The 13664-nt window shown below is 43.7% G+C and overlaps 1 protein-coding gene across 1 annotated transcript in view; it reads right to left on the bottom strand.

The window, feature by feature from the left end:
• LOC308152139 (CLIP-associating protein 1-B-like) overlaps positions 1–13664 on the bottom strand; it is a gene marked incomplete at both ends in the record, with an annotated part of 61487 nt that overhangs the window by 46842 nt on the left and 981 nt on the right. Inside the window, 6 exons of the mRNA XM_080525052.1 lie at positions 3181–3251; positions 4086–4183; positions 5328–5403; positions 5517–5608; positions 6188–6291; positions 6392–6470. Coding sequence (XP_080381178.1) covers positions 3181–3251; positions 4086–4183; positions 5328–5403; positions 5517–5608; positions 6188–6291; positions 6392–6470 — 520 coding nt within the window. The remainder of the gene's footprint in view (positions 1–3180; positions 3252–4085; positions 4184–5327; positions 5404–5516; positions 5609–6187; positions 6292–6391; positions 6471–13664) is intronic.

Genomic DNA, 13664 nt, shown 5'->3' with positions numbered 1-13664 from the left:
GCCCGGAATGGGACAAGACCAACATTCAGTCTTTCTCACTTTCTTCTCACTTCAACATGGGTGCAAGTTCTCCGTACGGAGGGCAATGAGTATGAGCTTAACAAACAAACTAGCATCCTACTGGTGATGCTACCGTTTCCTAACAAGATCAACAGTAGTTCCTGCAGACATCACTTGCCAGACAGATGACGGTTGGATTCATTGACTTGATTTCCAACTGACGATGGAACCTGAGCAAACAGTCAGCCGTCATTACAAACATAGCAGGCTTGTGTAGAAGGTGCCATAGGATACTGTAACAGCTATTTTAGCTAGGTTGTTGAACGTGATAGCATATTTTATTTCATATTTAAGACATAAATCACTAATATAGCTGAGGAAATTGAGAAAATTAAGTATATTGAAGTATATTTAGCAACCAAATATTACAATTTCTACGTCATGTTTGCAGTAAATACTGTAAATACAGCTATTTTAGCTCGGTTGTTGAAAGACATAAGTCACTAATATAGATGAGGACATTGAAAAAAAGCAAAATACATTCAAGTACATTATAGTGAGAGTATATTTAGCAACCAAATATTACAATTTCTACGTCAGTTTTGCAGCACTGAATGTTCTCCTTCACCAGCATATTCCAAATAATTGTAAGTACACAAAAACATCTTAAAATGTAGGCCTAAACCTCCGGTTACGCACAATAGCTTGTGATAACATCTTCCCATCGACATGTCTTGTATCAACAACATCTCTGTGTGTAACACGCATCAAACCCTTCGCTTATGTTTCTAAAAGACGGATAGAAAATAAATCGTCTGTCATGAATTCCCCTGCAACTAGCTCCCTCAGAATAGTCCTCTCTTTGACTGACATATCAATCGACCTATTTATGCCCACCTCAACTCCATAAAGCACAATAATCCCAGTGCACAAGCTATGCGCTACTCATTCACCAGGCAGCTATAAAACAGCCTGCAGAGTGATCGATACCTGTTCCTGACGTCATGACCCGGCTGAACGGTCCACACACAGGAGAGAGACCAGCTGAACGCTCCACACACAGGAGAGAGACCAGCTGAACGCTCCACACACAGGAGAGAGACCAGCTGAACGCTCCACACACAGGAGAGAGACCAGGGAGAACCACGCTGCCGTCGGTCGCTCTGCTGTCCGCCTCTCTACCTCGTCCCCTCCCGCCGAGTCTTGTGACTGCACAGATATCTCCACAGTACGAGCCTGCAGAGTCCGTCGCTGTCTCTTCCTAAGCCTCTCTCTCTCTAACCCTAACCTCTAACCCTAACCCAGCCCTGTATCCCCGGTCTAGAGAGCTCCTTTCCACTCTCCCGGTCGGTTTTCATTTCATTTATTATTATTATACAGGAAAAGATTGAAAGTAGCAGTACAGATGTTCAAATGTGTTCCATTCAGACTGGCCCTGACTCAGTTAAAAAACTGGTTCGCAGCAGGTTCCTGTTCTGCAACATACAAGACAGAATCACATAAAACAGTTGACAGTCATGAGCCGTCAGGGCACAGGCCTGGGAGCCCCTTTGAAGTGTGACGGCAAGCCAGAGCTGTGCTTTTATTGCTAAGCATAATCCCACAGAACAAAACCGGAGCAAAGAGTATCAATCATCTTTCTTTCTATCGAGAATGACTGAGGCCTAGAGAGGAACCGACGACATAACCTAAAGAGAACATTCTTTCATTTTGCACACTTTGCTATGCTTAGGGGGTCAACGACCAAATAACGGTGGCTTACACAGGTCTAATCTCTCTACAGGTACCTCTTAAGATCAAGTTAAGCCACGGCAACGTGTTTGGCATTTAGCAGACACCTTTATCCAAAGCGACTTACAACAAATACATTTTTTTACTAAGTAAGTGAATCACCTATCCACCAGTCAGTCATTGCAGGAAAAAAGTAATCTATGCTGAGGCCTAGGGCCATTGGCAGTCGTCCTAGAAGAAGGAATATATATACTTTTTTTGTTTTGTTTCAATGACGCTGGGGAAACAGTACAGGGCGGTTAGTAGATGTCTCAGGAGGGACCGTTCAGGGGTTCTAGCAACTAGGCTGTTCTAGACTTGGCAGCTCGAGGCCAGGGAAGACGACCCGGTAGTAACAGAGACAGACGGTTCAGATGTCAGTCCAGGGTTCCCACACCTTCTGAAACAAATCAAATTCAAGCACCTTTTCAAGGACTTTCAAGACTCAATTCCCTCAAATTCATGGGCCCAACACGGCATAGTTCCGCTCACAGACAACAATTAAAAAGAGAGGCTTGAATGCGTGAACACTAGATGGTCTCTTGCCTTCTCTACCACAGCACAGCAAAACTATATATTGTGGAATATGTGTAAAGTTAAGCAATACAGAGACTTATTTACTAGTTGATGAGCTAAGTAAAACATTTTTAAATATTTTTTTAGAGAGAGAGAGGGGGGGGGGGGGGGAATTCAAGCACTTTCATTTTTCAGTGCACGGAGCGCCAATGACACGAGAGGAGCATGACCATTCTTAAACCCTTCCAATTACATTCCATAACTTCATCCACCTCGCGTGCGTCTGAGAGTGAGTCCACGTGAGCTCAGTAAACGTCCAAAGATAGAGGCTCTGGTTGCATGAACAATGAGAACCACCGCAAACACAAACACTTACTCCTCTGTGGCCAATTAAATGGACTGCTCTTATATAGCGCCTTTATCCAAAGCGCTTTACAACGTCCTCTCATTCACCCATTCACACACACACATTCACACACCGATTGGCGGCAAGCTACCATGCAAGGCGCCGGCCCGCTCACTGGGAGCAATTTGGGGTTCAATGTCTTGCCCAAGGACACTTCGACATGTGGCCAGCCGGGGCTCGAACCGCCGATGTGCCGACCATGCGATCATTAGACGACGGCTCTACCTCCTGCGCCACAGCCGCCCCGCGAAGACTATTCCTAGTCACACTGTCTCTCACACATGAACTAGACATCGTACTGTTCATCTCACAGAGGGCACGCAGCAACTCTGTCTGTAGTTACGTCCTCCTCTGTGTGGACCGAGCCCAGCGACCACATCTGAAGGTGTCGATATCAAAAGATCCGCCGAGACAATGTCTCCACGTTCACAGTAAAGATGGAACGTGCTGCAGTTGGAAAAGGAGAAAGTTGTGCGCTTTGCTCTCACCTGAGACGGGGGACACGATCATGTTCCCTGATCTTTGGACTTCGTCAAATTTACTGAAAATGACATTCAACCTGGGAAGTACAAAATGACATGGCACGTTGAAAGAATACAATACAATCATGACCAATTGCAAACCTTTGAAGCAGACGAATAACAATGAGACCAGTGAAAGTGGCCAAGCTGACATTTTCACAAGGCGGTTTAAGTCGTTGACTTGCGTAGGGTTAGCCGGCGTGAGGTATTGTCGAAATTCCACTCAAAGGCATGTTATAGAAGAAGTCAATAAACATGCATTGCCTCTTTGACACACATAGCCTAACCCATTTGAATCGACTACATTGACAGTTCTCGTTACAGACAGTCAGGCTACCTCAAGAGATCAGTAAAGTGGGTCAAGATTTAATTCATCAACATCTGGTGGAAAAAAAGTAGAAGAAAAACCTCAATACCAGAAATAGAGAACACAGGAGACAGCAGGTTAATAAATAGTAGGTCACTATTAGTAGGCTATAAATACATACTTTATAAAAGTACACAGTTACATGCCAACTCCCCCCTGTCTATACACCCCCCCGTGAATAGGCCATATAGTGTATAGAAGTTCACATTATAGATACATTCTCAGATGTCTACCGATCACTTATCCCCCTATTTTTATTTATATCCCCCCTATTTATGTCTATTTACAGTATGTCTCATTCTTGTTTTTTTATTATCTTAGGACTGTGTTTGTTTGTTAGCACCTAGGGTTTGCATTTAAATTTCGTTGTACCTGTTACAATGACAATAAAGATCATTCATTCATTCATAGTAGGTTATAAATACATGACTCAAGAGCACTTGGGCAAGGAAAGACCATCACATGCGAAAACAAAAGTACATCTAGTGGGAAACAAGGAACATACCGTGACTGTGGCAATCCTTTTTTACCCAGATCCATGCGCACCCTCTCCCCGACGTGTCTGTAGATCTCAACCAGGCAGCTGATGGCCCCGTCGCGCACCTGCAGGAAATGGAACAGGACACACCGCCTATCACTTTCACCTTCCACTCATCCTTCTGAAAGCCACTCCACCCACCGTTCTCTGAGACCCAGAACCTGCCTAGAACTGTGGAACGCTTAAATGAGATCTAAAATAACAATAACACAGTTTCTATTATCAGCTGGACGTCAGTTGTGCTTAGAACGGCAATTATTAAAGACGGGCTGGGTCTCGACAGGAAGAGAGGCGAACAGACACGGCTTCCTGTTCCTGAGAGGAAGTGAGGTTCCTGTGATGACAGGAGGACTTATGGGATAAGAGCAGCAGACCCCAAAAGGGCCGGAAAATGAACGAGAAGGAAAGAACACTAACTAATATCAGAGTAGTACTGTAGTGACATAGCTCAGTCACTCTACTGTAGTTCACTGTTCTACCACCGGGAGGCGATAAATTACAAAGAATGCTGTGGTCAACAAAGACCTAACATTAAACCTAACATTTTAGGATACTAGGTCATGTTCTCACATGAAAATCCGAATCATGACCCGGAGCAAGTGGATGAGATTGCAACATTGTTGCATACATAATTTCTCTGATTTGCGTTCTCACAGCACCTTTATGTAAACGAAGTAACACATTTGTAATCGAAGCAACATACTTCATCGAAGCAATCAAAGCACGCAATCGAAGCAACAGACGTGGTAGTTGATTGGTCAGAAAAATTGAGAGGGAATTCAACAGAGACACGAATGATGGACCCACAACAACGTATGGCGTTCGCCCTACTGGCGCTTCTTTTTGGTTTTTGGTGCCAGATAATGGCAAATCAAGATCAATACGAGCATGAGCGGGCAATAGATGCCCGTTCGTCCCGCTCTTATCCAGATCAACACGCATGCGCTGTTGTTTTCCTATGGACTGCCTCGAGCAGCGTTCTCACCAAAAGCGAAGTGATGCATGCGTCGTTTCTAATCGGAGCGAAACCACCCATTTCAGGCGGAGCATGCGTCGTTTGTTTGCTCCAGGAGTGACTTCGAATGCGCGTTCTCACAGCTCCAAACGACGCAGCGCAAAGCGAATTTTATCCAAAACTCTGATTCCAAATGAAGCAAAAGTTCTAGTGAGAACACACCCCTAGAGGCAATGTTTGTGCAGTGATGTTACCTGGCTTGTAGGGTCTCCCAAAAGGTTACATATGTGGGGGACAATTTTGCTGAGGGTTAAGCCTTGAGCTCCATATCTGAAAGGCAAAAACAACAATCTTCAAAACACCCAAAGACCCTTTCAAACAAAAAATAGTATTGTCCTGTAAGTACTGTATTAAAAAAAGACTTCTATCTGTTATAGACTTACAAATTTAATGTGGCGATAAGGCAATTGCAGACACCCTCTCTTGTCCTGTTGTTCTTGTGTTTGAAGCCGCCCAACATTCGGTCCCACACATACTGCAAGGATATTCATAGAAAAACATGAATCATGTTCCCCCCCAAAAGATTTGTTTTCCTATCTCACCTTACCTTACCTTAAGTTCAGAATAGATTTCAAGATCCTTCTGCTTGTTTATAAAGCTCTCACTGGCACAGCACCAGAATATCTGAAAGACCTTTTGCTAGCATATCAGCCCCATAGAGCTCTCAGGTCTTCTGACACTGGTTTTCTCTGTGTACCACATGTACAAAAGAAGAGATTTGGTGAGGCTGCATTCTCATTTTATGCACCCAGATTGTGGAATGCACTGCCAGTTTACATTAGGGATGCAACCTCAGCAAATATGTCCAAGTCAAGACTAAGAACCCATCTTTTTAATATTGCCCTTAAATTACTAACTAATTAAATTATGATTATATAATGATTGGAGCACTTTGAGCTGCAACGTTTGCATGAAAAGCGCTATACAAATAAAGTTGTTATTATTATTATTATTATTATTATTATTATTATTATTATTATTATTATCTCAGCTCTATTCAACAGCTCCAATCATGCTCCTAACAAAACAGGTATACGAGTCTGTGTGATATCACCTGTGGATTAGCAGCTTGGTCCATAAGCTTTAGTAAAAGAGCTTGGTCCTGGTCTCGAACTTGATCCTTCGCATCACCGAGCCGATCTATCAAACTGGGCAAGACTGCAGTGGAGGGAGGACAGATATATGAATTACATGACATACTGATGCTATAGCTTTGCTCGTCTAACGGACGCATCTCCAGAGACAAGCTGGATCTTACCAGTTCCGATCTGTGTCCTGAACCGATCCTGTAGTCTTGTTACTAGAGCTGACAGGATGTCCAACCCCAACAAAGCCACCTAGGAGAAAAGACACATGGAAAAAGAAAGCATTTTAGAAAATGGTTCCAGCTCAGGGGGGCTATGAGCCTGAGCTCTCTCAGACCTGTACTAGCTGATTGGACCTCCTCTCTCTCTCCACTCAAAGGCACACTAGTGGTGGTGTTCCCAGGTGGGATTTGAGCCCATGACCTTCTGATCACCACCAGCACAACTCACTATCCACCGGGGCCACCACTACCCCGTGGTAGTTAAGTAAGGCTTACCGTCTCTTAGTATGTATTAGCCCCATGCCCCATTAAGCCCCAGTGGTATGCTGAATGGCAGGTTTATACCAAACCATGTTAGCTTGGGCTTATATGGCCTACCTGTTTTGGCCCGGAGAATCTAGGTAAGAAGCCATGAATCAGATTAGAACCGTTAAACCCGTCCAGAATAAGAGAGAGAGAGGACGTCCAGTCAGCTACTACAGGTCTGAGAGAGAGAGAGAGAGAGAGAGAGAGAGAAAAAGAGAGAGAGAAAAAGAGAGACAGGAGGTCCAGTCAGCTACTACAGGTCTGAGAGAGAGAGAGAGAGAGAGAGAGAGAGAGAGAGAGAGAGAGAGAGAGAGAGAGAGAGAGAGAGAGAGAGAGAGAGAGAGAGAGAGAGAGAGAGAGAGGAGGTCCAGTTACTCCACTGACCCGGTCATCTCTAATTGTAAATCGCTTTGGTCTGTTAGTGTCTGTCTGACGGTAGTCATCACTCAGTAGTAGTACATTCATTAACCCAGACGGTAGTCATCACAGTAGTACATTCATTAACCCTGACGGTAGTCATTACAGTAGTAGACATTCATTAACCCAGATGGTAGTCATTACAGTAGTAGACATTCATTAACCCAGATGGTAGTCACAGTACTAGTACATTAATTAACCCAGACGGTAGTCATCACTCAGTACTAGTACATTCATTAACCCAGACGGTAGTCATCACTCAGTAGTAGTACATTCATTAACCCAGACGGTAGTCATCACAGTAGTAGTACATTCATTAACCCAGACGGTAGTCATTACAGTAGTACATTCATTAACCCAGAAGGTAGTCATTACAGTAGTACATTCAGTAACCCAGATGGTAGTCATTACAGTAGTACATTCATTAACCCAGACGGTAGTCATCACAGTAGTACATTAATTAACCCTGACGGTAGTCATCACAGTAGTAGTACATTCATTAACCCTGACGGTAGTCATCACAGTAGGACATTCATTAACCCTGACGGTAGTCATTACAGTAGTAGTATATTCATTAACCCTGACAGTAGTCATCACAGTAGTACATTCATTAACCCAGACGGTAGTCATTACAGTAGTACATTAATTAACCCAGACGGTAGTCATCACAGTAGTACATTCATTAACCCTGACGGTAGTCATCACAGTAGGACATTCATTAACCCAGACGGTAGTCATCACAGTAGGACATTCATTAACCCAGATGGTAGTCATCACAGTAGTAGACATTCATTAACCCAGATGGTAGTCATCACAGTAGTACATTCATTAACCCAGATGGTAGTCATTACAGTAGTACATTCATTAACCCAGACGGTAGTCATCACAGTAGTAGACATTCATTAACCCAGACGGTAGTCATCAAAGTAGTACATTCATTAACCCTGACGGTAGTCATTACAGTAGTACATTCATTAACCCAGACGGTAGTCATTACAGTAGTACATTCATTAACCCAGACGGTAGTCATCACAGTAGTACATTCATTAACCCTGACGGTAGTCATTACAGTAGTACATTCATTAACCCTGACGGTAGTCATTACAGTAGTACATTAATTAACCCAGACGGTAGTCATCACAGTAGTACATTCATTAACCCAGACGGTAGTCATTACAGTAGTAGTACATTCATTAACCCAGACGGTAGTCATTACAGTAGTACATTCATTAACCCTGACGGTAGTCATTACAGTAGTAGTACATTCATTAACCCAGATGGTAGTCATTACAGTAGTAGTACATTCATTAACCCAGACGGTAGTTATTACAGTAGTAGACATTCATTAACCCTCGCTTTGGTTAGGGATGCTCCGATCTGGATTTTTGGGGCCGATACCGATCACCGATTTGTTTCCTCAAGATCAACCGATACCGATACCGATACCGATTTTTTTAAAAATACATAACTGACTGGATAGCCTAAATATTTTTTGCTTTTTAAACAAAAGTTTTGATCCATTAGGCACCAAGCAAACGCAGACCCATTTTTATGGCATAGTAAAGGTCTGGCCTATCACCCAGTTAGGGCCTGAAGCCCAAGTCAGTCGATATGGCTGTATAAAAGACATCATAAACGTGGCCTTCATGGTTTACATACTGTTACGTCCTCCTATGTTTTCTGTTCAGTTATCTGTCTTCCCCAGGGGAAAAAAAAAAAAAAAAAAACGGTTTTTGCGATCGGCCATTTTTGCCGATCACCGATCGAGTCATTTGGAGTGAAATCGGCCGATTTAAATCGGTGGCCGATAAATCGGAGCATCCCTAGCTTTGGTCCGTTAGTGTCTGTCTGACGGTAGTCATCACTCAGTAGTAGTACATTCATTAACCCTGATGGTAGTCATTACAGTAGTAGTACATTCATTAACCCAGACGGTAGTTATTACAGTAGTAGACATTCATTAACCCTGACGGTAGTCATCACAGTAGTAGTACATTCATTAACCCAGACGGTAGTCATCACAGTAGTACATTCATTAACCCAGACGGTAGTCATCACAGTAATACATTCATTAACCCAGACGGTAGTCATAACAGTAGTACATTCATTAACCCTGACGGTAGTCATAACAGTAGTACATTCATTAACCCTGACGGTAGTCATTACAGTAGTACACTCATTAACCCAGACGGTAGTCATTACAGTAGTACATTCATTAACCCAGACGGTAGTCATTACAGTAGTACATTCATTAACCCTGACGGTAGTCATTACAGTAGTACATTCATTAACCCAGACGGTAGTCATTACAGTAGTACATTCATTAACCCAGACGGTAGTCATTACAGTAGTACATTCATTAACCCTGACGGTAGTCATCACAGTAGTACATTCATTAACCCTGACGGTAGTCATCACAGTAGTACATTCATTAACCCAGACGGTAGTCATCACAGTAGTACATTCATTAACCCAGACGGTAGTCATCACAGTAGTACATTCATTAACCCAGACGGTAGTCATCACAGTAGTACATTCATTAACCCTGACGGTAGTCATTACAGTAGTACATTCATTAACCCAGACGGTAGTCATCACAGTAGTACATTCATTAACCCAGACGGTAGTCATTACAGTAGTACATTCATTAACCCAGACGGTAGTCAATACAGTAGTACATTCATTAACCCTGACGGTAGTCATCACAGTAGTACATTCATTAACCCAGACGGTAGTCATCACAGTAGTAGTACATTCATTAACCCAGATGGTAGTCATTACAGTAGTAGTACATTCATTAACCCAGACGGTAGTCATTACAGTAGTACATTCATTAACCCAGACGGTAGTCATTACAGTAGTACATTCATTAACCCAGACGGTAGTCACCACTCAGTAGTAGGCTACATTCATGGGTTCCTATCCCTCGCCTCTGGTGTGGGGGGTGGGGGGTGGGGGGCAGACTGACACGAGGAAAACTAGGACTTCACTGGGACACAGTGACACTGGTAAAATAAGCTTGTCACTATTATCACGGGAGTCTTGCCCCATTACTGCTCTGAGTAATCTTTCTGATTGGCAGATGACAGCATTTCCAGGGCAGCAGAGTGTGTAGCTCTCTGATTGGCTGGCTGCCCTGTGCAGCAGCAGAGAGTTTAGTTCCAACGTGACAACAAAGACTTTCAAAGCAGAACATTTCCTAGTTCCTACCCCTTCAGCCACAATATAATGTAGCTCCCTTTCTCTAGGCCGACAATCACAATGTAAGCTTTTCTGGGATTTAAAGCAGGGATTTGAAAGTAGCACTTAGCCTAGGCCTAATAATGATGGGGCACTACTGGTAAAACAAGTTTATTTGAGAATATGATGTCAATCTTCATAGTTCTATGCAACAATTGCAGGAAAAGCACTATACAAATAAAAGTTATTATTATTATTATTATTATTATTATTATTATTATTATTATTATTATTATTATTATTATTATTATATCATAGCCTAGCAGTTAGCTAATAAAGCTTTGTGTCTGGAAACTCATTGTAACACAAGAACGATACAACTTCATAATCCCTCACAGGGAAACAGTTGGCCACTGTGCATTAACACACACACACACACACACAAGTCTATAAATAACACACAGAGATCAAAAAGTAACGCCTCCATGGTAGCAATATGATAGCGAGCTCCACCCCCGGAGTAGGAATATCTATGGATATGGATATGCTCCATCAAGGCTTGGTACCGTCAATGATTTGACTAAAATACAAACATTTCACTGTTTGACTGACGAAACCCCTCCCCCTTCGAAACCGACGATGGGGTGCCTAGTTTTTTGCGACCGAGATCAGTGAGTTGTTATCATGTAACACGATTGATCTGTCACTGTAACTTCTTCAAAACTTGTTGAGAATAGACTATGTAGAATAACTTTCTCTAATGATAATTAGCCTAGTTGACAGGTTCAATAGAGATGATTGGTTGCCAAAAATCTCTCATCTAGGGATTTTTGGGTGCCCCGAGCCCCGAACATGTAACAAATACAATGGCAGGTAAAAATGTACTGTGACGGATTTGTTTTCAACCGTGTCCATGTTGACGGATTAAGATGCAGCCTAGCCTATTTCAGCAGAACCTGCGATTCATTCACCCAGCCACCCAGGCAGCCTCATATCAATTACAAAAAGGTTTCCTGCAAACTATACCATCCCTGAGGCCTGTTTGTCCATCTCTAGGTGCTGAGTAACCCTAGAGAAGTAGAACACTGAACAGTAGATGGGTTAAGGCGGCTGAACATCAGAGCAGGACAGACCAGAGCAGGACAGTTTAGATGGCTAACTATTCACAGCATCAGGAATCTCACTTGTGGCCTGGGGTGGTCCAGTGGTCTAGCACCGCGGTCTACAGTGCACACATATGCCCATGTCTGCATGGGTTCGAATCCGGCCCATGCCCTGTTGACATGCCCTCTCTCCTTTCCTGTCTGTCTTCACTACATCTGTGTAATAAAAAATGAAAAATATGAGTGGTGCTGCCCCACTCAGAAAAAATAACTTAAAAGATAAAAAAGGAATCTCACTTAGACCCAACAAAGCACGTCAAGTGTCTCTAAACATTGCCTGCTGCGACTAGCTGTAAATTTGTCAAACAAAGTCTGGTCCATTAGGTGTTAGGCTTATACAAAGCTTGGGGGGTTGAAGTAGTGTTCTGATAACATTGTTCCTGTTCTACTAAAGCTCGTCAGCAGGGTAGTGACTGTGGTGTTACAGGGACAAATGTCCCCGGGGGAAGACGTTCTTGAGTGCACAAGCAAAACACAAAGGGTGTAAAAACACAAGCAGACAATTACTAGGCCTACAGAAATCCGTCTAGCCATTTTCATTTTTATTTTATTTTAATAATACGTGGTCCACCTGTACTTTGTTTTCCGATTCAGGGAATGTTCAGAGCTCAGTGACAAACCGACACGTGAGTGTCTCATGTATTGAATTAGAATTGAACAGTGTCACATGACATAGGAATTCTATTTCTATGGTCTCATGTCTCTATGTTAATGTTAATGTACGGCAGTACACCTTCAGCTTGATCCCCTCTCCAAGACGGAGACCAAGATGTGTACCGTACTGTTGATTCAGGTAGGAGGACATTTATACTAACCTCTTATTGTCTTTTAAGCAATGGTTTGGTTTCTAGTCTGGTGAGCATTGATTTACTCGAGAGATACATAACTACCTGTGTTTTTAAAGATATTAGAGGAGTTCCTCTCTCTTCCCTCCCTTTGTAGATCATGGGTGGGAGAATCCAGCAGTGGATATCGTACTGCTTGGAGGAGACCTCCCAATATTGGTATTTGGCTGACGTCGAGGTAAATGCCCCCCATTGTTCTGAGCTCTGATTGGCTAGTGTTTCATTGTTGTGTGTAGTCGTGGAGGTATCTGATTGGTAGATACTGTGTTCTTTGCAGCTGAGGGACGTCTACGTACAATACAGGGGGTTGAAGATGAACTCCTTGGGGGAAGCGTGCACAAAACATGGAGTAAGAGGACATCATACTCTACCCCACTGGAACCCCACTTTGACTTTGGCCCTAGCCCCCCCCCCCCCCCCCACCCACACACCCCCCACCTCTGAGTACCAGACCCACTCTGGGCCTCACTACCAGACCCACACTGGCCCCGGACCTGACCCTAACGGACCTGCCTCTGGCACCAGCACTGAATTTGTCAAAGGCCCCCAACCCTGTTCTCACGCCAAGCCAACGGGTTAGATCGCCCCGGCTCTGCATCTGGCCCTGGCCCCCGCCCCCGTTCACAGGCCAAGCGAAAGAAGAGGCGCAGATGAACGCATACATGGAGATGATGTTCACCATGCAGGCCTGTGTGGTGCAGACCTGTGTGGTTTAACACCTGTGTGGTAAACACCTGTGTGGTGCAGACCTGTGTGGTGCACTGCAGACCTGTGTGGTGCAGACCTGTGTGGTTTAACACCTGTGTGGTAAACACCTGTGTGGTGCAGACCTGTGTGGTAAACAGAAACACCTGTGTGATACACACAGAGCCATGTAGGCTCTGTGGTCAGGAGGTGACACTTCCTTTCACTCTCGTTGAGTCCCATAATAATGGGGAATATTCACGCCAGCAGCTGCTGATTGGTCCTCACATACTTTGCATTTGGGCAAAGCTCCTAACTCTAACCCTAACCCGCTCAAGAAGAAAAGTGCTGGGGGGGGGGGGGGGGGGTTGGTAAGACAAACATACATCATGGCTCATTAAATGAAGAAAAAAAAAACTTCATTATCAACGCATCGTGCTGCCGACAACATCAACAAGCTTCACCGGGTGATTTACCCTGGTTGGATTTGAGGGTCAAGGCACTCAAATGAGCATGCAGGGATCAGACACTAAAGGGTTTAGAACCCACATCACTGCAGATCCTCACGGCAACTAATAAAGGTTCCACACTAAATGGACTGACTTATATAACGCCTTTATCCAAAGCGCT

The sequence above is a fragment of the Nansenia antarctica genome (genome assembly GCF_963989245.1).
Source record: "Nansenia antarctica genome assembly, chromosome: 3".
In the NCBI taxonomy this organism is placed as follows: domain Eukaryota; kingdom Metazoa; phylum Chordata; class Actinopteri; order Argentiniformes; family Microstomatidae; genus Nansenia; species Nansenia antarctica.
This window is presented reverse-complemented; position numbering and strand designations above follow the sequence as displayed.